This window comes from Calonectris borealis, chromosome 1, assembly GCF_964195595.1.
Source record: "Calonectris borealis chromosome 1, bCalBor7.hap1.2, whole genome shotgun sequence".
Taxonomy (NCBI): domain Eukaryota; kingdom Metazoa; phylum Chordata; class Aves; order Procellariiformes; family Procellariidae; genus Calonectris; species Calonectris borealis.
Genome location: NC_134312.1, coordinates 115,707,417 through 115,733,174, shown reverse-complemented (window position 1 = coordinate 115,733,174; position 25,758 = coordinate 115,707,417). Strand labels below are relative to the sequence as shown.

General features: G+C 38.1%; 2 protein-coding genes across 14 annotated transcripts; one reads left to right on the top strand and one right to left on the bottom strand.

Annotated features, from left to right (window-relative positions):
- Window positions 1-947: 947 nt before the first annotated feature.
- Window positions 948-21,898, bottom strand: USP16 (ubiquitin specific peptidase 16). 9 transcript variants are annotated; one of them, XM_075170925.1, is made up of 19 exons: window positions 21,763-21,879; window positions 20,998-21,145; window positions 19,595-19,693; window positions 17,025-17,203; window positions 16,264-16,367; window positions 13,716-13,819; window positions 11,672-11,853; window positions 10,604-10,696; window positions 9,775-9,905; window positions 9,313-9,400; window positions 8,369-8,447; window positions 7,387-7,478; window positions 6,560-6,616; window positions 5,235-5,402; window positions 3,948-4,617; window positions 3,139-3,233; window positions 1,850-1,936; window positions 1,381-1,537; window positions 948-1,270 (listed from the first exon to the last, which is right to left on the bottom strand). In XM_075170925.1, exons 3-19 carry the CDS (start codon window positions 19,653-19,655, stop codon window positions 1,146-1,148), a joined length of 2,472 nt encoding a protein of 823 aa, XP_075027026.1. In that variant the 5' UTR covers window positions 19,656-19,693; window positions 20,998-21,145; window positions 21,763-21,879; the 3' UTR covers window positions 948-1,145. The 9 variants fall into 9 exon arrangements, 8 of the variants coding, with proteins under 8 accessions (XP_075027026.1, XP_075027037.1, XP_075027020.1 ...); XM_075170936.1 differs by lacking the exon at window positions 21,763-21,879 and adding an exon at window positions 21,469-21,494; XM_075170919.1 differs by lacking the exon at window positions 20,998-21,145 and having other exon boundaries at window positions 21,763-21,898.
- Window positions 21,606-25,738, top strand: RWDD2B (RWD domain containing 2B). 5 transcript variants are annotated; one of them, XM_075171007.1, is made up of 5 exons: window positions 21,606-21,682; window positions 22,439-22,657; window positions 22,747-22,814; window positions 23,540-23,905; window positions 24,592-25,738. In XM_075171007.1, the coding sequence occupies exons 2-5, from the start codon at window positions 22,451-22,453 to the stop codon at window positions 24,827-24,829; spliced, it is 879 nt and encodes a 292-aa protein (XP_075027108.1). In that variant the 5' UTR covers window positions 21,606-21,682; window positions 22,439-22,450; the 3' UTR covers window positions 24,830-25,738. The 5 variants fall into 5 exon arrangements, with proteins under 5 accessions (XP_075027108.1, XP_075027102.1, XP_075027091.1 ...); XM_075171001.1 differs by having other exon boundaries at window positions 21,637-21,720; XM_075170990.1 differs by lacking the exon at window positions 21,606-21,682 and adding an exon at window positions 21,765-21,845.
- Window positions 25,739-25,758: the final 20 nt, after the last annotated feature.

Genomic DNA, 25,758 nt, shown 5'->3' with positions numbered 1-25,758 from the left:
GAGTGCTGGAATCTTTTAACTGAAGCCCCCTGTTAAGATACTTCTTGGAAAGTAAACAGCTTGTGTGTCTCAGAGTAGCTTGAAAGAACTGCACTTGAAATTCAAGCCACTTCAATAATTAATCCTTTTATTACTTTTGCCAGTGCTACTCTATTTCACAGCCAGAAGGGAGTGGAAGGCTAAATCAAGTCTGGAACCATCTTATGCCTAAATAAGGCTGCCGTACAACAGCTACACTAATGCTTGCTTTATAGTCAGTTGCTGAAAAATAAACTCAGCAAGTTTTCACAAGGATTGGCATACTGATATAGTCAGCTGCACAAGTGCTACTGCTGATGACTGTAAGGGTAACAAGAATACATAAGACTGCCCATTTTCTTAGTAAGGTTGTTGTGAAAAATGCACTGAATGTAAGCAGCTGCTGCTCTGGCATGGAGGAGCCAAGCTTTTATTTATGTGAAACCCCATGTGAAGCCTAGCTTGTGGAGAAGAGAACTTCAAAGTTACAAGTCACTGGGGGACTAGTTTTCTTACGCCTCCAGTGCAGAAAGGCTAAGCTGGAGTGCCTGTAGCGAAAAGGAGAGGGATCTGAGCTCTCAGCCAAAATACCAGCATAAGGTATTCCTTATGCAAAAGAATTCCTAGAGAGTTTGCAAACTGAGGGCTCCTCTACTGAACATAAACCAACAGTGGAAAAAGAGATGCTGAACTTGTCTCAGCTCTAAGATGTGTAGGAAGAAACAGCTTCTTACGCTTGGAACCCAGTCCTAAAATACACATGGAACAGATGATAGCCGAGATAACTCTAGTTCAAAATTATAGCTGGTCCCTTTAAAGTGAAAGAGTTGCTGACTAAGATGTATAGCACTTGCAGGAAACTAAAAGTAGCGGTTGCTTGTCTGTGCCAACACACAAATTACTCAATAGATTAAGCTCAAAGCTGTACTTTTGAAAAAACTTTTATTTAAAAGTAGTGAAAACACTGGAAAAAGTATAAGTTAACCATTTGTCAGTGTGTCTAAGAAGCGTATATTCCTGCAGTTGTATACAGTAGCTCCAACAGTTAACAACATGATTTGCAAGTCTCTGCCTTCTTTCAGACCACTTGAAGACAGCTGCACGTACAAGAAGGCTTCTTAGACGAGTTACAGCAGTCGCTCATAGAACAGGAGATAGGCTTGCGAGCTCAGCACTTTCGATGCAGACACGGCTTGTACATGGGTATCACTGATGTGGAACCACTGTCCTTTTACTGGTTCAGTTTCTGAAGCTGTGTAAGGAAGAATTTAGGAGTAGAAGTTATTACCAAGAATTGAAGCAATCAATCCTGTTACTGTTCTGCAGTAAGAGATAATTTGTAAAATATTTCTAAGTATTTACCTTGAGGAGACTGTCCTCGAAGGACAAGATCAGGGAGACGGTTGTTCATACTTCTCATTTTAGCATAAGCAGTGTAGTGCCCAGACCTCATTGTTCCACTGTGTTCAACAACTCCATAGAGAGAGTACAGCACTTTTGTATTCCCTTCAGCCACGTTCTATAAAAGCAAAAGTTTAGGTGTGTCAGTCAGGTACTGGGTTTTAAACAAGGCCAGAGTGTAAACTCCACTTTGCTTTGATTTGTTTGCTCATGAAAGGGAAGCTGATCATTACAGATTCATGCAAGCTCTACAGCTATGATCAGTGCAAGTACACCGTCTCAAGTACAAGTTGCACTTTCAAGTTATCCTGTATTATCACACAAAATAACTGAAGCTTGACAAGCATTCTACAAAGATTCTGCTAAGCAGCTTAATTCTGAAAGCACATTAGAACATGGGAAAGGAGAATCTTATTGTTTTCCCACTTACTTTACATTTAACTGTACAGAAAGGAGCCAAGTCTATCACTTCTGGAAACTTGATATGTCTGTTAACCTTCCGTAGATTAAATCCAGCCTTAAACAGACAAAGTAGAGGAAAACCCCATAATGTTAAAGTGTAGCTTATTAAAACCATGCTTAGTTACTAAATGTTTCAGGTTAAAGTTTCAACAATAGAAAATCAGTTTTACATTTCACAAAATAGGGAAAAAGCAACATTGTGGGTTTTTTTTTTTCCTCCAATGCCCAAGGTTTTCCAGCATTACCTCCTTGCCCCCGACATGCTGCGCTGGAGCACAAGTTAAGATGACTCTTCAACTCACTCTTATGGTAACTTAACAGTAGCAAAAGTGGAAAAAGAATCAGCTCTAATGTACTCATGTAACTATGAGGACATCTCTTACTTCTCGGATACTGTAGTATGCCTGAGGATCTAATTTTATATTGTCAAAACTGATGTAACTTCTACTCCCACCTAATTTTCCAGTATCAAACTGGAAAAACAAAAGGAGAAGATAACAAAAGTTACTTCCTTAATCATGTTACAGTCTCTTGGAATAGGATACACATTTCCATTTTCTCTGTGGAATTGCTTTTCATCTACTTAGAGTCACCTCCCTTATTTTTCAAGTATTTTGACTAAAATACCGAACAGCTTTAAACTCAGAAGAGGCAACACTGTCTCCCATCCCCATTCCTTTCCTCTTTATTGAAAAACTAAAGCCCTAAATTAAAAATTTTCCTACAACTTGGAAAAAAAGTAAGCCATTTTACTTCAGTGTCTGTAAATAAGACTTCAGTGGCATTGCTTTCCATTCGTCCCTCCCCCCCCACCCCAGTAAGGCTCGGAATCCTCTCTTTTCCAATTCTACTGACCTATTTGTTACATTCATTTAGTAATGGATCCTATTCTATCTGTACCGAAATGTAAGAGACCATGAACTGTAGTAGCAGGAAACAATGCTAAGATACTGCTTAATACAGTAAGCAATAACAATAGTGAGGGAATATATTGCAAATAAGCTCACAAAACGGTGTTTTCCAGGTAACTAATGGAATATTCTTTCAGGAAAAGAGACCCCAACTCTTCAAAGACCACAAAAACCAATGCTGCACACCAATGCCTTCTAAACCTTGGAAAAAAAAATCAAACCTTATAGGAAACGAAGATATGCTAATATTAGTTTTAAGTTAAGCTAGTACTATGTGCATGCATACATACATATTAAACTGATACTATATACATACACATTTTTGCAATATCAGCCTGCTACTTACCTGTTGAAACCTCTTTAAGTGAAGAGTTAAAACTGGAGGAGCAAGAGAGATTAGCATCTGCTTTTTGGCATTAGTATAAACATACTTCTTTTCACCTGCAGAAAAGAAAAACCGCCAATGATTAACATCTAAAAAAATGTTACAACAAGAATTTATCTATTTTCACTATTTAGACTGTTAAAATGTCATCTACTACAACAACTGAGAAACTGAACATTCTCCTTTTAACATGATGAACCATACAACAGCTGCCATCTTGCTGATCCCATATCACAAAAGTAACCAGTCACAGCATGTCTGAGCAATGTCAGCACAAGTAGGATGAATTCTTGCTCGTTCTCTACAACTCTCATAATCAGGAATTGCATGCGGCTTTTATCAGCTTTTTGAGCAAACACCAACGCGATTTCCCTATGACTGTCACAGCAGAATTTTCACATTTGAAGAAAGAACAGAAAAGTCACCTGCTAAATAGCTACTCCCTACATTCATCCACATAATGAATTTTTAGATTGAAATGCCCTTTCCCTCCCCCCAAACCCAAACCCACACCTCTTTGCTCACTCTTCTGCTTCAGCCCTGCAGTATTCCATACCCAAGCTTGTGAGCCTACTATTCTGCTCAATTAAGAACTTACTTGTATTAATCTGTGTGAAAGAGGTTCTCACAACCTACCCACTGAATACTGGCTCAACTGATCCAAGTTAAAGTTACACAATTACCACTTTAGGGACATCCCCCCCCTTACCCACCCAAGCAGCAGATAGGGACATATTTAAAGTTTTCTTTTAAAAGATAATTTGTCATACTTTTTATGTTCTTCTTTGGTCCATAATGTCTTTGTGTACATACATCACAGAGTAGTTTATTGGTCTCAGTAAGTTTTTCATTACGGGTAAATTGATACAAACAGTGATGGATTGAACCTTCTTCCGGGTTCAGATCTTCCCTGTTTGCAAGAGTACAAAATGCTGTTTCTGGATCTTCAGTCGATACTTCACACGTCTTGATGGGAACAGTTTGAAGGTCATCTAAGATACTCGTATCAGATTCAGCACTGGCACCCACGTGTAATTTTGAAAAGTCGGTAGCAAGCTCTTCCTCATCTTCATTTTCAACATCCTCATCTTTCAAAGACAGGTCGTCAAGGCCATTGGCAAACTTTATAGGAGAATCTAAGCCTTCCATAGGGAGATCCACGAGAGACTTTCCTACACGCTCTTGTTCTGGCTTTCCTGTATTTTCATGCATGCTCTGAACTTCTGCACTATTTCCCTGTACACTCAAGTCTTTTTGAGTTAAGCAGTGATCTTTGCAATCATTTGATGATTCCTCTTCTTGCTTCATATCAGGAGTTTCAGAGTTAATTTCTGCCTCTGATTCTTGGTTATACTCGACATCTTTTTCTGACTGTTCAGTTGCACAGATATCTGTCAAGTGAAGCACCTTTCCTTGAAGTTTTTGCTGGCGGCGCTGGCTCTGCGAATTAGAATACATAATATATAAGAATAAAAAAAAACAGAGCAAGTTTAAATTATATTTAGCATTTCTTGCCATTTCTTTATCAAAATTTTTGTAGCATGCTATAGCTGCAAAGGGCGGGGGAGTGGGCGGGAATAATCTATGATTTAATGATCAGAGATGATCAATTCAACCAGTACTGAGTTTATCCTCACTCAGATATAGTTCCCACTGCTCCTTGTTACACAGTATCTTCAAAATACAACTAATGATTCCCTTTGTATCTTCTCGATCCCTTCTTATGTCTGTATTCTGAAGTTTCGTGAATATTCTTGCAATCAATGGCTGGAGAACAGCTGCCTGATACAAATTAATGCTACTTCAGGCAGGCAACATAAATTCCACATTCCTCTGGATATTAGCTTATTCCTAGCACAGCAACTCTTAACAGAACATGTAACTTCTTAATAGCAAAGACACAGATACAATTGGTCTTTTCAGTTGTGTATTTGAGTGAGGAGAAATTCTAAGCTGTCTCCTTCTCCTCCATCTAAACCGAGGAAGCAAAAAGAATCTGTTTTACCAGAAGTTGCAAGCACTTCATTAATAAAAGTGAAATACTTATCAAAACCAACCTTGGCTTGTTTTTTGGCCTGTTTCTTTGCTTTTTTCTGAAGGTGCTTACTTGTACCAGGGGGCTCATCTCTCTGCTTAAGATAACAGTCATTGTTTTTATCCTCTTCATCTTCAGATTCCTTTTCTTTTTTTTTTTTTATGTTTCTCTCATTTGTAATTTTTACTTTCTACAAAAACCAAAAAGCCACAAAACAACCACAAACGTAGAGATGTTACTGTCCTGAATAACAAAACAGTATTCCAAAGAAAACTGTAGGGACGAGATGTTATCCGAGTTCTCAGCTCAAGATATAACATTTTAGCAACTATAACATACAACTCACTCATTTATGCCACCCTAATGTTTACAAAAGAGGCATCTCACTCCAGATAGGAGTCCATGTGAAACAATGACTTGCAGAAGGAAACAGTATGAAAAAGTAAGGCTATCAAAGGCCAAATTCTGTAAAGGGGCAACATTACCTTTGGCTCTAACAGATGTAAATCTCATTAAATGCATTGAAGAGTAACATTTCACACAAGTGGAGACATTTACAGTTGACCTGCCTGCCACAGAATTTGTTTGCCTTTGCTAAAATGAAATTTGTTTGCTGCAGAAGACACATGATCCCTTTGGCTGAGGTGGTTTCATTTCAGTATTTACTCATTAGCTTCTGTGTGAGCAGTGCTACATAACAAATCTGAAATGTTACATACACAGATTATCAACATGAAACACAAAGCAAGTCAAGTATTTTGAGTGTCTAGAGATCAATCAAATAAATCAATATTGATCAAATAAGTATTCACATACTATGCTACCAATGTTTCTTAACTTTATTCAATAACCTGAATATTATGAGAAGTATTCTTGCACTCAGTGCAGAAAAATGCACGAAAAAAGTAAAAAAAAAAAAAAGCATTCAAGCAACCACTAGGCACCCATCGCTGTCATGCAATTTAGTTCAGTTTTACAACAATGAAGATGACTTGGAAAACGTTGTTCTTTGCAACTCAGTCTTCTACAATAGTGAGACAACATTGGAACATACTAGATTATTCCCTGAGCCAATCTCTACGTTAGAAACATTAACTGACAAAGCAGCAAGATCACCAACAGACTATCAGTGATTTTCCAGAGACAATTAAATGAGCCGCAACTTACAGGAACGACTCTCATGAAAATCTTATTCTCTATCTTTCTGGGCAAATTTATAATTTTAACTTTCAAAAGAGACAGTTAGAAAGATGCATAAATTAATTCCCCAATGATTATATAATAAAGGTGTTTTCATATAAGCAAATGAAAAACTAAGCCAAAGAGCAAGCACGTGCAATTTCTTACCTGATCATCTAGTACGGGAAGCGACAAATCAAGGAAATACTCATGGACCAAAGATACCTTTAAATGAATATTTAAGAGTCCAATTTAATTTTATTTGGAAGTGGCTGGCTTGCGGTCAATATGCTTATTTGTATGTAGCCTTGTTTGCATTCAATGCATGCTTTCACTTGTGCATACAAACGTAAAACACAGCTAATCTACCTTCAGAAACAGCTATCCATGACCAAAATCTAGCAGTCATGTTACCACAGAAATAGGCAAGAAATGCTTTTACACATTTCAGTTTGCTAGTGGCCTAGAATGTGAGAACCCAACTTTGGGCCTACGAGATTGATATCTGCAATCTGTCTAGCCCACTCACCAACACCCTGAATTAATTCATTCTCAGGATGCATTATCCCAGTAGTGCCTTCTTGCTTAACTATTTTCCGAGCAATCCCATGGTCATTCCAGCGTGGGAAAGGGAGAGGCCTAATCATCTGATGAAAAAGGAAAGGGCCCCTGGCAGCATACTGCTGGTAGCAGAACAACTCATCCACTCTACAATTTGTACCACTGGAAGGTGTTTACCGCGAATCTGAGAGTGAATTCCTCTGGCAGAGGCAGCTTGCTGTTGCTGATCTCTTTTTTGGAAGTCTTTTGAAAGGGACTGAAAGATAAGCTTTATAACATAAGGGAAGAAAGATTTCAGCCAAACCATTCAGAAGTGTGTTATCTGAAGCAAATCTCTCCAATTTCACTTATTCCTACATATAGTTACTTCGGGGTTCTCCTGCAGATTACATAAAATTATACTCTAGGCTATTCAAAGCAGGCAGTTTACTTACAGTTCTGCATTCCTCACACATAATCGTACTGGTTAATTCTCCACCAAAGATCCGATCTACAAAACTTTGTATTCCCTTTTTCTTTTCATATTCTGAGAATTGACAAGGTATATAGTAAAGTTAATAATATTACATATGACATACTAGCAACCAATTTAGTTATGGCATACCAAATACAAAAAAAGAGAATACAGTATGCAAGATGTATGATGGAACATACAGCCTGTTCTAGTTTCCTCAGGAAGTACAGCAAGATTCTTAAATTAAGATCCTCTTGTGTATCAAAGGAATGGGGGCAAAAGCACATTTGCAGAAGACAGTTTGACTGAACCAACAGTCAAACCACTTTCTCAACTCAAACGTATTTTCTCAGAAGTACTGCATCCTGGTAAGAGGTCCTGTTTCTCTCAGGACTTAACTCAAAACAACTGTCTGAACCTAAAAAACAAGCACCAATTTTTGTCTATATAGGTGCCCTACAAACAAAACCAATTTCCTCAAGATATATTTTCAGTGTGGCACATAGTCTGAATTTAAACTTGCTCTTTATCTTCTAACCTAAGTTATGTTGAAAAATTTAAAAATTATTCTGTTCACTGTTTGTTTTTTTTTATACCACTGTTAAGTAATAATGGACTATTAAGACTGAATAAATCATAACATTTATGTGCTAATATTTTAATTCCTTACATAATATTTGAATGATTAAATACTACCCAAACATATTTTAATGTATAATGTCTATAAAATCAACTTTCTCTTACACTGTTAAGAAGGAAACGCCACCAAGTTCAGCAAGACATTTAAATAAACAGATTAACACTATTGAGCCTTATATTCTAGGTACATACATATTCAAGAGATGGCATAAAGTTGTAAAATTAAACATGTATCTTTTAGTTGATACTATTAGTGTTACTTTGTGTACTTCAGTGAAACAGAAGATTTTAAATTATCACAACATCAGTAGCATGTATTTTACCTTTAATTTTCTTTTTAAGTTCTTCTTCATTTTGTTTGTTAGAGTCAGTCAGCGCCTTCAGTATTCCAACACTTATTTGCTGAAATTTTCAAAACAAATACACACTGTAAAATTTCCTAAACTAATTCAGTTAACTAGTTCATTTTACAAAATGTTTCAGATGGGGGGAAAGTTTAATCTTCACCAATTAAGAGAATCAATAAAAACAACACAACTGCCTGTAAAGACACAAAATAGTTCCTGCGGATATTAAAAAAATAACCAACCGAGAAACAAGCTTGCAACTGTAATGTTGCAACTAGTATGTAAGAAAATCAGTCTAAGGATGAAATACTTTCCCAAATTAAAACTGGCAAAAAAAAATCATGGAATTTCCACAGGTGAACTTTCAGGCATTTCAGAAATTAAGACAAAAGGACATTCTTTAGGGTGACTACACATACTCCAAACCCATGTTTTCTGTAGAAGTTTTGGACAAATCAATCTATTTCTGAAGGACAACAGACATTTATATTAGAAGTGTTGAATTAACCAAAGACCTTTAGAGCAAGCAAAACTGAACCCTTCCACTTGATTTTATTAGAACAGCATAGAGAATAACCAGTACATTGCTTTCCAAAAAGGCAGAAAATATCATTACCTTGCAATGTGTGCAATATATGTCAGAGATATAGGCCCAAACAAACTTCTTTCTTTGAACAGTTATGTTAAATGGAAATAGTAATACTCATCGTTGCTCCTTCACAACCCCACTGCTTAGAGGCTGCCTGGTTCTACAGCTCTGTTGCTAAACTGCTTCAAGTGCGTGCTATGGGCAGCACAAACCACTCTACAGAGGTTGACTTATCTCAGAAAGAACATTCTGTCTCCCCTCAGCAGAAGAGAAAGTCTTGGTCTGGGGTATGAAGAAGAAAGGTATGCACAACTATGAAGTTAGCACTCACTTGGATTTCTTCTGCTCTCATCCCATCAAGCAAGTAACGAAGCAATTCATGACTGTCTTGCTGCTGATAACCTTTAAATCGTATTGCTCTGTTAAATGAAACAATAATTGTAAAGTATAACTGAACTTAGAGGTAGACAAAGTAAAAACAATTCATACCAGACACAAAAGGACAAAGTCTTAAGCATGTATGTATATAAAAGCAACAAATGTCTACATATGGTATTTTCTAAAAATATGAAGCTAGCTAATCAGGATATGTCACTGAGTATCTTTCATTTTACTTCTCTTCATTTATATTTTGCTCTTTATCCTCTTCTTTCAAAACTTCTTAAGTATTATACAAATTTTATATGCTGTGATGTGAGCTCAAGAAAAAAAAGGAAGAAAACTGACCTTCTTTTTAAACAAATAACAAACTTTTTTCATAGTCACTATGACATGCAATTGTACAGATACTCACTTTTTACAAACCTGAGCAAAAAGTTCCTTAGGAGTGACTACTCCTTTTTTTGTCTCTTGCATTTCTGTCAGGAACTGATACATGGCTAATGTCAAAGGCCCTGGCTGATCCAGTTTTATCAGCTGAGGTTCCTGTTTTAAACAAAAGCAACAAAGTTGTTTTGCCTTAATTTGGTGACAGATCCTTCTGGAGTAAGTTTCTCCTTATCTAAACACTTCAGTTCTTGAAAACATTATTGTAAAATAGAATATACAAAAATCCAAAATGGCAATAAGTTAACCTGACAAAAACAATCAACACATGGTTTCTCATAAGGTATACCAAAACTCTGGGCTAAGAATCATTAATTATTTATTGCTTTGTTGCAACTCTGGATTTCTTGCTTTTATTAGGAAAAAAAACCAATTTCTTAAAATGCACAACCGTTCTTTCCCATCCAAATCCCTAACTGTAATGACAGATGCGTTATTTAAGAGCGCTGCAGACATCCTCTAGTTTCCTGTTTTGCACTTAGACAAGTGACACTATAGCAAAAGTTACACATTTTCATCCTTTAAGTAACTTAATCATAATGTAAGTACTCCTTTGATGACAACTAATACTTAGAGTACTGAATCACTGCTCTTTCACTTTGAATGAAGGACCTCCGCTGACTTCAGAAGCAGCTTTATGGCAGCTTTATGGAAGTCAATGGTGAAGTTCCCACTGATTTTACATCTTAATCTTGTTAGTATTTAGCTGAAACAGCTTTAAAATCCAGAGATGAGTATTGCTTGTTAACAGAATGGAAGGTTGGGGAGAAACACTATGGAGGTCGAAGCATATATACCATGGACAACTCAGGTGACTCAATTTTGACTGTTGTGCCAGGCATTTTAGCTTCTTTAAGCAGCTCCCTCAGGACTGGAGTTTGTGATAAATTCTGTAGAACATAAAAGAAAGAAAAAGATTGGTAACTGGGGAACAAGAGGAAGGGCAGCTGAGTTCCACTGGTAAAGGAATTTGTAGCAACCAGATTACTGGCAGTTTATTTTTCCCAAACACAGAACTAGAGTGGTAACTTAACACTCTGGAAATTCTAACAGTGTTTAACAGTTAAAGGTACATTCCATACAGCTAATGGGACTTCCAAGCGTCTATATACATTACTTTAGATTGCAGAAACCCTAAATGTACTGTTCTTCTACAGACTGATCTTTTGACAGTGTCTGTTTCTAAAATCAAAAGGTAAAATGCAGTGTGCACATTTGCTTGGTTTAAAACATGTTTAAAAAAAAAAAATCAAACTGTTTACTAAAACCTGCAAGTACAGTGGGAATTTTGTTTGAGTAAAGCTTCAGTATCAAGAGCCGAAGAGCACAAGATTACATGCGAGTTTTAATACACACGAAACAGCAAGTTTATTCTATCCAAACACTTCTTAGCTGAGCAAGACACACAAGATGGCAATGCAATATGCTCATCCTGTTAATATTTACTTTTATTTGATTTCCTGTTGCTGAGAGAGACATTTTTGTTTCAGTAAACACCCACGGTCTTTGGGTATTAATCTCTTATATTCTAAAAAGGCAGCAAGGGTGATGTCCCAGACTATTTTTTTTTTTTACTAAACTAGGAAGTTGGCATGCTTAATCTATATCAGTGAAAGATGCTGTCCCTCAAAGACAGGGCAGTTTGTTATATCTCCCCTTAGAGCAAGTCTGAACCTGCAGCTCCATTTCTTCATTTTCTCTGGGCCAACACACTATTTTTAGAATGAACCCATCATTCTTGGCAGATAAAAATCACATTCTAATTGTGTCATTGTACAATTCTGTGGGTGGGGTTCTTGTGGGTTGTTTTTTTTTTTTCTCTTGCTATTCAAAAATTTTTTTAAGAGCAGCAATAACTACCATACCTGCATCACTGCATTAAAGAAACATGTATTCCCCAAGTTACTAAGGCCTTTCACAGTCACTTCCAAGTTAGTACTTGAATGAGAATTCTCTTCTTTAAGTGAGACTTCTTTTTCTTGCTCATTTTTGCTGTCTTTTTCTACTTTTTTATTTTCAAATTCTTTGTTCTCTGGTTGTTTTTCTACTGAAATAATAAAAAAACATACCACATATTAATCCAGTAACAGGGAATGGGCTAGGAAAAAATTACAGGCAGCAGCAATCCACAATGTTCAAAACTTAAACACATGATAATTAATTCTGTAATTGTATAAATGTAACACTACTGGTTTAGGTTCTTAAACTGTCTAGGTAACAGGAGTTAAAAAAGAAACAAAACAAACCAACCAACAAAAAAAAAAATCTAGAAACCCCTGAAATGCCATTTCAGACCAGCATAAAATTTAAACATGCCACTTGGCCCACAAGCCATTCATGCCAACAATCTCTGAAACTCTGCATGTGTTATTTGAAATTTCATTCCTGTTGCAAAATCACCTATGTTAGGGCTTTATACAACATCCAACAAGATGGCATCTGAGATAATATCCCTTTTCACATGGCACTATTGTCTGAAATGAAATGCACAGGCCTCCCACTATCAAAGCATTCTCATGTTCATTTCATGAACCTAAATAGATAAAACTGGAAGGTTTATATTTTTCAAGACACATTAAAGATATTTTCCCAAAAATTACTTTGGTGTATAGCTCAAAATTTCAATGACCTGTTTGCATAAAACCATAAGGGAATTCCAGGTAATTTTCAGAATAACACCCACACTGGTTCTGCCAGTTTGGCAGTCTATTATTCATAACATTTCTGATAAATAAGGCTGTGAGCCAAGATCAACTTTAAAATAAAGTAATGCCAGCTCAGAGAAAGCAAGGAAACCAGGCAATACAGTCTTTGCAGATGGACAAGAAACGGATGGACAACAACAGATGGAACACCTGAAACAGACAACAACTACACCCAGATATTCATCCGTTTTCCAGTTCAAACCTGAGAAGAAAATTCTGGCAACCGATATGAAGTTCAAATATTAGATGTAGAGAAACTACCTAGCTGGGAAAGACTGACCAAAACCACTCAAAGATTCTGGTCCTTGTGGGAAAACCTCTCTGCTGCTTCCTGAACAATACTCAGAGACAGCCACTTGGCACTGCTGGATGGTTGTTATCTACTTCCCAAGGGGGCTACGATTTCACCCAAGTGTAGGATGGTGTTGGAATTTTTGTTAACCATGAATTACAGCATTTATTTTGACATGCAAATTCTTCCAAGTTTTCTAGTGGAAATGCCTTGTACAAAAACAGTTTTGCCATTGTGGAAACTGGGGGGTTTTGCTGGATTTGTTTCCTTTTAAACAACCACATTCACAGGTAGACTGCAGGCTGAACACGCTATTTTAGAGAGTTCTGAATGCCCTGCAGCTACCTATACTAAATGTACAGACCCAGCAGACAAATCCTCTTGTGTATTTCTTCCTTTAGGAAATGTGCTACAACAGCTGGAGACTTAGTAATTCCAGCTGAAACATTCACAAATACCTACAAAAATACTTTTAAAAAAATCAAATCAAATTATCCTTAAGCAATGACAATTTTTCTTCAGATCTCAAGACAGACTGAGAAATACTGATGAATAAACAGAGCACTTCTAAGTACTGAAAGTCAATTCCTTACTCGCAGGACAGCTGAACATCACATTTTTAAAAAAAGTCACAGTAAAACTGTATTTTTTTTCTTCTATTCCTATATTTCTGGTCTGTAAAAGTTTAGGGGACACTGAATAAAATCCTGGTCCAATTAGGTCCATGGACTAGGATGTTACTTATGCTATCAGAATTCTGACAAAGAAAAAAAAGGAAGAAATTAGCTTTTTAATTTACCATAAGGTGCTTCAAAAGTTAAATCTAATTTAGTGTACATTCTTGATTTATAGTACTGTCTCCTACATTTAAGGGACTTTCTGATTTATTGTATGTATACTATAGTTACTTACCTGTACGTGATGAGTCAGTACAGACTTGTTTTCTAACATAATCCACAGTCTGACCCAATCGGGTTGAAGTATTATATGGGACTTCATTATCGCATATGTAGCACCTGTCTCCACCCCCCACCCCCCCCCAAAAGAAAAACAATTAATGCTATTTTTTTCTATTGTTTAAAAGTGCTAAACTATTTGCTTGTTTGATGCAATTCATTACACAAGGTTATAAAATTACGAGATTTATTTTAAGATTTAGAAGTCTTAGAGAGGACTTTAATCTATTTCTGATCAAGAAAATAAAAAGTTTAAAAATTATCTCTACTAAATTATTTCAGTGACTGGAGATTGCAATTTACAAATATAAATTAGACCCTTCAAAGATATGCTTAGAAACCTACTCTTCAAGAAAAATAAATGCAGGGAAAATTTTGCCCAAATCAAGCAACTAAGATATCAGGCCTAAAGGAAATGACTTATGAATGTTATGGCATGGAAAAATATTCCAAGTATTCTAGCCAAGCAAGTGCTTCGTTATATTTAAATTGGATAAGAAACAAATCAGTGTCCTCCATTAATCCTGCACGCTTTCATTTGTTCTTCTGTGGCTAATATAAATCTATTTGTCTCTTTATGAGCAAAGAAGTGCGTGGTTAGGCCACTAATCTGTTTTAAACAAAATTGTGAGAGAAGCTGCAGTGACAAAGGCTCAAGTAAGAGTAAAATTCTGCCAGAACACATACAGCCGAAGGAGAGTTGTATGTACCAATTTTGTAGTTCTGCCCAATCAACTCTTTGAAGAGGTGACAAAAGGTATGAAGAGAATGCAAATACTTCTGCACTTTGAAACATACCAATTACAGTTCTTAGGCACAAATGCATTTAGCAGATTTCAGGATTGCCATAAGTTAGACTCTATCTTCTGATATTAAAAGCAGCAGAAGTCTGCAGCAAAGTGCTTGCCTAAATCTCTAGCATCCCTGGAATTCGCTGCAATTTTCACATTTCTTCATATCTCATTGAAAAAAACTGGCTCAACCTTTGGATCCCTGAGTAGGTATTTATTGTTTGTTTGGTTAGTTGTAAAAATAGGCATTCTCACTCCTGGAATAACAAATGATAGTTACTTCCACGGGCAATTTTTAACATCATAACCTTTCATCCATCAAAAATTCTTATAGGAAGCCTTGAAGGAATCAAGGGATTGGAAAGAGGTTTTTTTCAACAATGGCTGTTTGACCAGTGGGGGGAAAACATTAAGTAGATCCAACAGGTAAGTCATACCCGCACTGAAAATACGTACAATAACACTTCTTGTAACCACAGAAGAGCAGAACTTAATGAACTACTAGAACTCTGCTCTTTCTCTCCATGTTCAAAACTTTTTCTTTTAACCATTTACAGGTACTATTCAAGTCCAATTTCAACCACATATGCATGCACACAGAGATTTATTCATACATTCACAGCATTCATAAATTCTGATTTTGCTTTTATGTACTAAGTCCACTGTGAAATACAGTTCTTGATTGTAGGTTTGATTTATAACAATAATTTACAGTCAATATATCAATCTCTGAATAATTTTTTGTGCAAGTTTGTATAATCAAGAAATTCTAGAAGGAAGCAAAATATCTCGCTTAGACAACGTCCTCTCATTCACAAGTCTTTTGATTTAAAAACTATATAAGTTTTAGAGCAGAGAAAATAAAGCCCTTTACAATAATAATTTTAAAACTTATCTAAATTCACAAAAATAAGTTCACTAATTCATTAGCAATATATGTTATTAATGTCCATTTCCATTCTAGAGTTCAATAAAAATACTGATCATTGCATATAAGAGCATTAAATACGATCAAGTAAAAGAGATAATGTTATATAAAATTAACATAATGACAAATAAGTTTAAAAAAAGGTTACAAAGCAAAATGAAAACTCTCTATGTAAGGCACAGTATTTCTGTATGGCACAGTTCGGAAAATTAAGGTTCCCCCTTACATAGTAATGTGCTATTCCTTTTAAAAATATTCATTTCAGGAGAATTCCTTTTAAGAGAAACAAATATTACCAGAGAGATGGAATTTGTATTGATTGATCCAGCAGCATATTGTAATTCTACAGTTGTGCTTCTTCACTATACATATGGTATTAAGAAGTTATATTTATTGGGAAAATAAAAGTAGTTAAGTTTGTCACTACCTGTATATCAGAAAGTTGCTTCTCCCAAGGCTGAAAGTTAAGATTTAGAGCTACATAACGACATACATTTCTACACATCAGTATTCTGACCAAGTAAAAGCAGTAAAATATGAAGTTAACAGCATTTGCTAGTTGGCCAATTTCAACTTCAATTATGAAAATTTTCTAGTTATAAATTTTACAAGTAATATTTGTTCAGCAAATCTCAGCAAAGACTGCTGGGAATTTTGTGTGTGGAAATGCTTCATAAATTTCTAGAGGTAAGTCCTAGAAATCATAAAGGAAAGAAAACACAAATTATATCCCAGCCTCTGTTGCCCTCTAGCTATGTCTTGTAGCTGTTGCCTGACAAACTCACCACACACTCCAGTTGTCCAAACTGAGAACCAAACAATGGGGATCTGATCTCGGCGTTGCGTAATGCTTTAAAGCATGCTGTTCTTGAGAATTTCTGCCACAGCCCTATAATGTTGATAACCAGAAGTGTCACAAACCCAGTTGACTATCAATGAAACATATATAAAGTCAGAGTATAAACAAAGGATTAAAATGAAAACTGATTAATTACGTTAAACTAATTAGGATGACCAGATGGGTCTCTATTTTAAGACACTTATTTCTGCAGAGAGAAAAGTAACTCAATGGGTGCAGAATAACTATAAAGTTGCTCAGGGACCAAACATCTAATTTACAAATTCCAGTTTGAACAGCCTGAAGAATGAAACAGAACAAAACCAAAAACCTCTTCAGCATGCATAGTTCCAAGTTTAATAAACTAATGTTAGCACAAGCTCTTACTGTAAAAATCACAAATTAGGAGCATTAACAGAAATTTTTATTTTCTTAGCAAAATAATTTGGACTTTCTAGGCAAATAAGTCCTCAAGATGGTGTTTTAGCCTTAAGTCTGCTAAATGCCTTTGTGCCAAGCTTCTAAGTACTTCATTTGCAATTCAGAGCAGACTTTTTTTTAATCACACTAAAGTATATCAAATCACTTATGTAGCACCACATTTAAAATAAGAGAGAATATAATAGTTTAATTAGAAGCTCTCTTGTTCCACTATATTATGAGGCACTGAAAGATACTAAGATTAATTAACAACAAAACAAGAGATACCCTATGGCCACATTTTAGACACAACCATATCGAAGGGCTTTCGTCAGTCTCCTCCTCAGATTTCTCTTGTGTCTTATTGTCTGCCTTGCAGTCCTGACAAACATGCCATTCCACATTCAGCAGTGCCTTTTTCAGATGACCTTGTTCCAATCCTTTACGAATATGCTTGCACACAGGTTCTACAAAATAAAAAGCACAAGAAGGATGTAGGTATCATAACAAATGCAAATGTCTCTAGGCTTCAAAGACCCAGGCAGCAATCCAGAAGCTAGGATAGGCTTTCTAGAGTCAAAGAAACATTGACAATGTTTCAGAGCTATCAGAAAGAAACCCTTTGTTACCCCTGTTCACAGTCCAGGGATATTGTTGCTGCATCCTAAACTACTCCATCACTTTAAAAAAAAAAAAGTATTACTCAAATCTACATCTAGTCAGAGGAGTTGACAAAACTTTTGGATACAAACCTACCTACTGTGCCAGGCTGTGGGCTTCTATTATTGTGGCGTTATGATTCCCACACCTCCCAGGGAGCAGCCACAGCCCACTGCCACGGTTCCCAGTCACCAAGGCAGCACCTGGCTGGCCTATAAAAGTGGAGATTATGGAGGTTATGCTTCCAGCTGAGCTGCCTCAGTGAAATTATGCAGCAGACTATGGTAGAAAAGAATGGCAGAGTCATCCTACCTATACCATTATCACTTTTGCACTATAATACTAATGCGCCTTCTGGGCCTGGTGTGAACTCCATCTATTTAACCAAACTCTGCTAAGAATGATTACACCAAGAACAGGCATCTGTTGCTAAGAGCTATTATCAGGAGTTTAATTATCTCATTTCTTTTTTGTTTAATTTTTAAGGTTGTTGGTTACACTGCCACTTGCGTGAAGAGAAGCTGTCTGTAAGCCCTAAGTCATGTACAGAGAAATTGCAATTGACAGACAATGCACATGCAAACTGATTCAAGTTCTTCCAAATAAAAATGAGGAACATACTTTTTTTTTTTTCTTTTTCTAAGTCAAAAAGCACAGAATAAACAAACCCATGCTAAAAGAAAAATGCTGTATGTTCTTAATATGTCAAAAAAACCCCCACATTTTTGTGAAACTATTATTGAGAAAAATTACATAGCTGTTTACATAATTCAACTGTCTTAACTCCTTTTCTACAGAGGTATTTTTATTGCGCAGATCTGAATCTACCTTTGTTGAGAACCATATGCAAGATTACAGCCTCAAGATAGCAAACTTATCTTGGTGTGAGCTGAAACTGCTGAAAAGTTTTGTACCTACAGTTCTGTTCCTGTCCAAGATTATAGGATTTTACCACAGTACAAATGCTAGCCAATAAGAGCCAATACAGATATTTAGATGCATTCTTTAAGCCTTTTTAAAAAACACAAGCTCCATCTACAACTTCAAAATTGTAGTTTTTAAACAAACCTTTTGTACATTGGCTGCTATTATACTTATTCACAATGGACTTATTCACAATGATCCGTCTTAGTCTACCTTGTGGCTGTACAGGACTTTGTCGGGGTAAGCTAGCCTAATTTTAGCCAAAGTAGTGAGACGCCATCAGCAATTGCACCATAACTGATTTTTTTGCTGGAGAAAAATGAGGAACAGTCATAGCAGACATTGATCTTGATTCCAGAAAAAAAAAAAGACAAAAGAAGCTAAAAAGCCATAGGAGACAGAGGCTACCACGCAACCAGGACAACCAGGAAACCAAAGCAGAGGAGTCTTGAATTTAAAATAAACAGGCCATCACATTGAGCCTCTTGGCTAAAACTGTAAGTGCTCTCTCTCCCAGCTAAATTAGCATGGCTTAACTTGTTTCCCCAACCAGGATCAACAAAGAAGATGGGCAGGACACAATCTGTGACCTGGTAGACAAGGTGGTAGAAGAGAATGCCACACAGCACAAGCAAAAACAAGAGCTAGAATAACCAAGGTAAACAAGATAACAAATAAAATTTCAACACAGGGGTGAGATCCAGCTAGAAGGATAACATTAACAATTTGGGATTTTCTCTAAAGGAACCGAGGGCAAGGAAGAGAAAGAGGTTTTAATGAAAAAGCACTATGACTAGAGAGCTGAGCTGTCCAGGGCCAGTACTAAGTTAGTTGCTAGTGTAAAAAGAAATGGTTTCACAGAAATATTTTAATCACAATCTTCTTTGCTGAAGCGAACAAAATCTGCAACAAAATCTTCATTAGGAAGATACCTATCATGACAAGCTTAGCGCTGACTCTACAAACCCTTTATACTCTGAGGGATTTTATACGATTCAATACGATCTGTGCATCAGTAAAGAACTGTGTCTCTGAGCTTCTTGAAAACCAGAAAATAATCCTCTTTTTCAAGACAAGATTATTATTTTCTAGCATACTCAGAAAAGTAGCAACACTAATGTTTCTTGGTAGACTTCAGTTTCAGTTATACAAACCCACACTTTATAAATGAGACTTCAAAGCCAGTGACTAGTGTTCTAATATTAATGAGTTTTCAAGCCCTCTTTGAGGTCAAAACCAACATTAGGACCACAGACTTCTCTGAGGAAACATACCCAGTGTATCCGGAGACTCATCAGATGGTGCAGTTTTGCCTTTGATGCGTTTCTTTCCCATATTTGTAGTCTGTAATTTTTCTTACATGTAACAGTGACCTAGCAAAGAAAAATAGTAAATTAGAAACTAGGTTTTGGTTTTACTTATTCATTGCTAAACAATGAATTATTTCTATGGCCAAGATGTCCCTTGAGGTAAATTAACTTGTTTCAATTTGACATTTTCAAAAGAAAATAAATAAATTATACTTTAACATGAAACAACTGTAACTATTGTAGAGGCAAGATCACAGTGTGAATTATAAAAAACAAATTATTTAAAACTTTAAACCAAAAGCATTGCACAACAGAACATGATGGGAAACTTAAGCATCAAAAATCCTATAAGCCTTTTAGGACTTGTATTCTAACTAATAACACAGGGATTTTAGGAAAAAAAAATGGGTTTTTCCCAATTAAATCTTCAAGATTTTTGCAATTACAATCTTTTAGTTTTCTCTACTGCAAATTTCTTGTATCTTTGATGAAGTCTGACACAGGCAAATACTCTAACATATTTGAAAATATGGAGACAATGGGAGTTCTGATTTTTCAGTTTATTCACCGGGGGAGATTTATCATTGCCTTCCCAATGTATCAAGCAAACAATTCAGATGGGGTCTGTTATTTGGTATGCCTGTAGACCCTTCTAGACAAGAGTGATCCACCACTAGAGTCCTAAGTCAGGTGCTTGCCCTCAAAAAGTTGGCTACTGCACATATGGTAGGACATTTTTAACCTCTAGTCTGTAGCCCCTGTAAGGCCCTGTGCCTTATCTCACAAAAGATGATTCAAAAAGATCAGGTAAACTTAAAAGTCGACATATGCTATACAATGAAAACATGCAAGCTAAAAGAGTTCAAAATCAAGTCTCTGCAGTCTTATGCAGTCTTTGCAGCTTGGCCTAACCCTGCTGTCCACCTTTCACGTAAACATGTTAGCATCTTGTAACATCCACCCTTTCAAAACCATTTCTTAGCTCGTGCTCAGCAGCACACTAGCCACAGAGAACAGCTGCCCGCTTGGAGCTGTCACAGCTGAAAAATGAAGCCAGCCCAAGAGAATCAGAGAGAAACTAAGCTGGGAAGAGTTCAGGCATGACACCCATTGAGGACTTTTTGTATGACAAACCTTTTCGAAGCATGCTTTTAGGACAGATTACCTAGTTGTTAAATGACAGGTAGGGAGCCACTTCATCAAAAGTAGAATTACCAACTTTTGCAACTTAGCATTCAATTTGTTCAGAAAAAGAAACGACGGTTCATCCAACAAACTCCCTCTACAGCACGTTTTTTGGCAAAAAGCTACAACATTTGATCTTAATATGAACAACTCTAAACCGTTAAAATCCTTTCCAAACTGACTTTGTTCCCGCCAGGAAGACAGGACAGCAGGAACATGCGGCTGCTCATTTCACCCACGCCGTGTCTGGGAAGACTTGTCTGACAGGCTCTTCACCAGCCTTTTCCACGGAATAGCCCACACGAGGGAAAGCGCTGCAGAGCCCAATAGCTAAAGCAATAAAACGATGGTTTGTTTTATTTTTTTTTTCTTTTAACAAGAAAGAGCAGGCTGCAACAGCGCCCAAAAGTGCACCTGCGTCGGACGGAGACGCGGGAAAAATGCCCACAGAGGCACGCCTGGGAAACCACCTGGGCGCGGCGGGCGCCTGCTCCAAGCAGCTGGCCGGGCCCCAGCGGGGAGCCGACACTCCCTGTCCCGAGGACAGCACGGACGGCCCGCCGCGGCGGGGAGCAGGTGCGACCCGGGATTCGGCACAGACCGGCTCGGCGCTCGGCTCGTCCCCCAGCCGCCCCCCGGGCCGCCCCACTCACCCCGTCCCGCGGGCCGGGCCACGCCGCCCACGTGCTCCCCGGCCCCGCCGCGCACCCTCGCCCGCCGCCGCGCACCCCACCGCGCTGCACCGCTCCGCCCCGCCTGCTTCCGATTGGCCGGCACCCGCCTCCCGCGTCTTCACTGACAGGCGCCTTAGCCAACAGGGAAAGCCGCGTGTCCCGGCCGGAGCGGAGGCTGCGGAGCGCCGGAGGAGTGAGTCCCGAGGCGGCGGAAGGAGGGCGGCCGCGATGGTAGGAGCGCGACAGCAGGACCGGCAGGCTTCCGTCCCTCACCTGCCGGTGCCGCAGGGCGAACAACTTGGTGGCGCATGGCTCCGTCTCGGGACGGCCCGGCAACTTCACCTCATCCCCAGGCGGTTAGGGTGACGGTTATCGGCTGCCATGCGCGCTTCCGGCGCGTTGCATTGTGGGGCCGTGAGGACACGGCGGGGGGGGGAGGGCGGTGAGGGGAACGGGGATGGGGCCGTGTCAGCGCATGCGCGGCTGCCGCGCACCTCCACTTCCGCCCCGCGGCACTGCTGGTGGGCGCACGGTGCGGGGAGCTCCGTCTGGCCGGGGCCGGGGCCGGGGCCGGGGCCGGGGCCGGGGCCGGGGCCGGGGCCGGGGCCGGGGCCGGACTTGGTCGGCGGGGGAGTGGAGGCTCCCCAGGTGCGCTAAGGTCCACCTCCGCGGCCGCCAAAGCGGCAGAGGCGGCTGCGCCCCAGGTGTGCGGCCCTGTGAGAGAGAAGTTAATTTGGTGACACACCGCCACATCCTGTCCCATCTCAGATCAATGGCAACCTCATGGACCGTCACAGAGTACCTTCATGTTTCTAGCTGCCCAACTTATAAGAGTTAGTTTTGATCGGCTTGGTTGTAATGATTAGTATGATTTACATGGAGGTAGTTAATGAACCTAGTCCCATATTCCTTTAGTCCCATTTTCTTCCCTAATTTCTTCTTCGCTTAGGAAACAACAGAAATGACTAACCGAGAAGAAGCTGAGATACAAGTTTCGGAATTAGATTTACTCTCTAGCATGTTTCCGTATGAGGAAGAGTTCGTTGTGACTGACCAACTGGCTGTAGCAGAACTAAAGCACTATGTTGAAAATGAGTCTGCAGAGATGCCATCTTCAAAAGTTCAGTTTATGCTGAATGTAAAGCCGGGGATCTCTAATGCCTCTATGGTATTGTAAACACCTTTTTTTAATTTTTATTTCTATTTTGTGGGATTTTAGGGCTTGCTTGAACTGAACATTTGGTCATCTGTTTTTAGGTGGAATTCTCTATGGCCTGTGGCTTACCATTTAAATATCCAACTGTTCTACCAGAAATCACTGTGAGGTATGGCATTAAAAGCACAGCTAATAAAAACACTTTTATGGTATGGTGTACTACAGAAATAATAGGAACAGGTGTACTACAGTCATAATAGGAAAAAGCAGTCCTTTTTTGATAGTTTACTGTCAAATTAAGCCAGATGGACAACAATGTTGAAGAAAAACAAATCTCCAAGGTTATGATTTCTCTGGCGTCCTCAGCAAATAAGTGAGAAAAATGGGAAAAGTGTGGAGGAGTGCCATCTTCTGTACAGAGGGGTTACATGTAGATACTGTTCATAGGTCTGATGCTCAAGAAGAGAGACTGTTGTCCATTTTGACAAGGCTTAACATTAACTAAAGGAGTGAAAAGTTAGTCAGTGGTCTTATTCTTCCCTTGTCAAAATGCTGTTACTCCCAGGCTTCTGTTATTTTTTTATTGGAACATTTCTGTTTAAAGAAGTAGCCTTGCATATAGGAAATTAGTTCAGCCACCATACTTTCCTTTCAAGCACCTTCTTCCTGATTTTGATTTACAGATTGGTAGTACTATATGTGAACTCAAGAGATAGCACACCAATTAAATACTAATTAAGACCTTTTCATAGCTAGTGTGACTTAAGTATCAATAGCAAGTGCATACTGTCCAAATATGGCCTGATTTTTTGGCAGTGTCAAGTAAAACTTTTTGAAAAACATGCTAAATTGTAAGCATATTACAACTGCATTTATATTTTTCTTTTTCTTTAGGTCATCATTATTAAGCCGTTCTCAGCAGATTCGCCTGAACTCTGATCTAAAAACATATTTGATGCAAAACTGCAGCGGTGAGCCCTGCATGTTGAGCGCAAGGGAATGGGTTAAAGACCATGCAGCTGCTTACATTGACAAAGAGGTTTCGTCTTCCTCAGTGACAACATCAAATGCCATGCAGTCAGAAGACCTCACATTCACTCGATTGTGGATCTATAGTCATCACATTTACAACAAGCAAAAAAGAAAGAATATTATTGATTGGGCCAAGGAGCTATCTCTGTCAGGGTTTTGCATGCCAGGGAAACCAGGTGTTGTTTGTGTAGAAGGTTTACAAAGTAGTTGTGAAGAGTTCTGGTCAAGGTTAGTTCTTCTTTGTACTTAAATACCATTAGTGGTTAGAATGTTACATGTTTCATATGTGGCCATAAGGTGGGAGATCCAACCACCTTCCAACCTATAAAAGTCTGCAAAGTTTAGCGTAATGTATTTACAACTCTGAATATCCGCTGTTGGTACTGTTGGTTACAGCAATCAAAGCTACTAGTACCGCACTGTGCACATTTATTTCTGTTTTACCTTCCTCTGTATTGCAGTTGTACAGCGATGGACTGCAGTATCTCAGTCGTGTTAGATATGTATGCTGTTATATTGCTTTACATCTGTGTTTTATTCTGCTCCTATCTTTTATATTTCTGGGTGATGCAGAGTAAATGAACATTGCCGTTTGATTATAACAGCTCAGAGAGTATGAGAATATGAGAATTCTTAGCACAGGCAAGGCAGAAGTGAGCACTGAAATCTTCATCAATTATTTTGTGAGGAGTAACATTAAGGTTTTTTGATCCTAGGGAGGTATAAAGGAAGAAGCTCCTGCTTATGGGAGTGTTTACGTGTGAGTAGTATTTCTATGACCAGCTAGGGAACCATTATCTCTGTCAACATATATGTACAAATGGTATTTATTGACTTTTGTGGTAATAGCTATTTCATAGTATTTTCTAAACAGTCTTTATTTTATAGACTTGTATTTCTCCAATTGCTTTCAGAGTAAGAAGATTAACGTGGAAAAGAATTGTCATTCGACACAGAGAAGATGTTTCTTTGGACGGTGGAGGACACGCCGAGATTCAGAAACAAAGAAAGTTCTCCACTTTGGAAGAAAAATGTTTTGATGCACATGGTGCCAGAGGAAATCATATGGATTTGGGGCAGCTATATCGGTTTTTAGAAGAAAAAGGATATGCTGATATTTTTCAAATGTACTTTGGGGTTGAAGGGCATTGAAGGGTTGAAGATCACCACAGGTCCAAGTGGTGATCTTTGTAAGTTAATCCTCGTAACAGATTCCTTAGCTGTTCTGCAACAGTTGATCAGAGAAGGAATTAACAATTTGTGGTTTATATGATGAATCCAGTTTTCAATGAAAACAAATATTCAGTGAAATCCTGAATAATGAAAATGACTAAATGAATGATTTATTACACTTTCTGGTTTTAAGGAAATTTAGGAACATACCTAATCACAATGAAAGAAAATGTGTTTGATAACCTACCGGGCAGTTACAGAATTACAGATGAATGAATAGATGGAATTATGGTGAATGAATATATGACTAAGAAGAGGCAAAAATGAAGTGTGGATATCTCAGGAGAAGAAATGTGATGTTTACGTTATTTGTTATTCTTTACATACATTACATTAAGACTTTTTTGTAACAATCTTTTCTTCTACTTTCTACCTGAAACTATATTAAGCCATGAGACTAATGTTTTATTTGAAAAAGAAAAAAGAGGGAGCAATTTCACAAAAGCCGTCTTCATGCAAACAGGTGAGCTAGGATGCCTACTCTAAGGCATAAGGCTTTTCCGTAGGTAAAAGTGTGTATGCAGGTAAGAGAGATACTGCGGTGGCTCCGCTTCATCTGCGGTGGAGGAGCCTAGTCTGTTTACTATGTAAAAGCAGAAGCTTACCAAGGATTGGGCTCCCTTGCAGTACACTCCAGCCCAGTGAAACGAGCCTTACTCTGCTGAGTCCTCAAGTTTGCAGTCCACTAATTTGAAGTGCATTATGCTGCATGTGTTTTTGAGTCTGGTTTCAACAAAGTTGTATCAATGAATGCTAATTTGTTTCTTTGCCTGTGGATTCTGTATCTAAATCACGTACATGTCATAAAAAGCAGACATTGGTTGCTTCTGATGTTGATTAAATATTTC